At 38.2% G+C, this 1,941-nt stretch overlaps 1 protein-coding gene across 1 annotated transcript in view; it reads right to left on the minus strand.

The window, feature by feature from the left end:
• Positions 1-1,123: 1,123 nt before the first annotated feature.
• Positions 1,124-1,941, minus strand: part of LOC106879739 (uncharacterized) — an 18,364-nt gene continuing 17,546 nt past the window's right edge. Inside the window, exon 4 of the mRNA XM_052971976.1 lies at positions 1,124-1,221. Within this exon, the coding sequence (XP_052827936.1) occupies positions 1,124-1,221 (98 nt within the window). The remainder of the gene's footprint in view (positions 1,222-1,941) is intronic.

Here is a 1,941-nt window from a genome sequence, read left to right on the forward strand (position 1 = left end):
CACACACACACACACACACACACACACACACACACACACACACACACACACACACACACACACACACACACGTAGTGTATCCCGGTGGTTAACTATTATAGGAGAAACAATCTCTTTTAGATTAAGTTAAATACTGTAAGATTTGAAAATTTTGAATTTACATTAAAGAATATTGAAGGTTGCAGGGCATACACATTTAATATATTTTTCTAAACATTATAGAGATCTTAAAGTTTCTACTCATTGGTAGCCATGTAGAACAGCACTATTTCATCCTTCATTGGAATCGTCAGCACGGCTTAATTTGAGACAAATAAGTTAGCTTTCAACATTTGACGAAGTTTTTTGTTGAGAGAAAAATGTTTATAGTTCAAAAGGTATTCTTCATTTTTTTGTCGCTCTGTTCGGCGAGAGAGAGAGATAGAGAGAGATAGGGGAATTTAGCACATACCAGTTAATATACATACATGTACATACACACATGTACATACAAACCTCCCGCCTCCATACATACACGCCCCACCCCCCAATATATATATACACATACAAGTTGCATTCCAGAAAGTTTGAGACATTTTTGCGAGAGATAGTTATAACTGTTTTAAAGTATTGTAATTTTAGCATATCATTACTCTACATTTAATAAGCTGATCTGTTAACTTTTGTTATTCAAGGCTGAAAGATCCAACTGTAACAGTACTTTGAACGCGCTCTACAAAACACTGTGTGTCGCAGCTGACTGGTCTGCAGAATGCAGTCGGGACGTCAAGACAACTTAGAATCTCGCTATGCAATTAAGTTTTTGGTAAACTGGACAAAACACTGTAGAAACTTATGGAATGGTCCAAACTGCTTATGGATTAGCTTTATGAGCTGAGTACCTGTTTTATGCTAGCACAAAAGGCTAGGTAAAGCAAGTTCACCGGGAAGCTCATGATAATCCCTTTTTCGACAGCAAGAGCACCAACTACATCCACTGGGTTGCCTCTGGCCAGATGGTCACCAAAGAGTACTTCGTAGAGTCTTGAGGGAGTTCAAGAAGCGATTTCATCGGGGCAGTGAAACCTGCACCAGAACAACACACAAGTCAACGATTTAATCCTCGTTTTGACAGAAAGGGTCATCAAAAACTATCCCTCACTTTCCCTTCAGCCCAGACCTTGAAGTCGGAGGATCCAATTTTGAAGTTTTGTATTTCTTTGAAATTAATAAATGTCTCTCCTGAAAAAGTATCAAAACTTTTGGAATTCACCTAGTATGTAATAACAGATGTATAAATTGATTCTTTGTCGGAAGAATTTCTAATAGGAAATTTCTTACATGTTAATTCAACATTCACAATTTTGCGATTCTTAATTAGCAAACGAAGCCTGTACATTGGTGAATAAATAATAATAAAAAAAATTCTAGAGTACTGTTTTCCTATATAATACCTCTGCGAATAACATTTCCAGAAATTCCAACTCTAATATGTACCTCACATCGACAACATCTACATATTGGATTGTAATACTGGAAATGAGCAGATGTGCTTCAAGAGGACACAACTTGATTTTTTCCCCTACCTACATAACATTACACATATATTGTCTTATTCTTTTACTTATTTCAGTCATTTGACTGCGACCATGCTGGAGCACCGCCTTAATGGGTTTTTTAATCGAAGAAATCGACCCAGGACTTATTCTTTGAAAGCCTAGTACTTATTCTATCGGTTACCTTTGCCGAACTACCAGGTTGCGGGGATATTAACACACCAACATCAGTTGCCAAGCGATGGTGGGAGGACAGACACAGACATAAAGACACTCACACATAAATCCACACACACACACACACACACACACACACACAAATACGACGGACTTCTTTCAGTTTCCGTCAGCCAAATCCACTCACAAGGCTTTGGTCGGCCCTAGTCTTTGGTCGGCACTTGCCTAA

The sequence above is a fragment of the Octopus bimaculoides genome, chromosome 11 (assembly GCF_001194135.2).
Source record: "Octopus bimaculoides isolate UCB-OBI-ISO-001 chromosome 11, ASM119413v2, whole genome shotgun sequence".
Classification (NCBI taxonomy): Eukaryota; Metazoa; Mollusca; class Cephalopoda; order Octopoda; family Octopodidae; genus Octopus; species Octopus bimaculoides.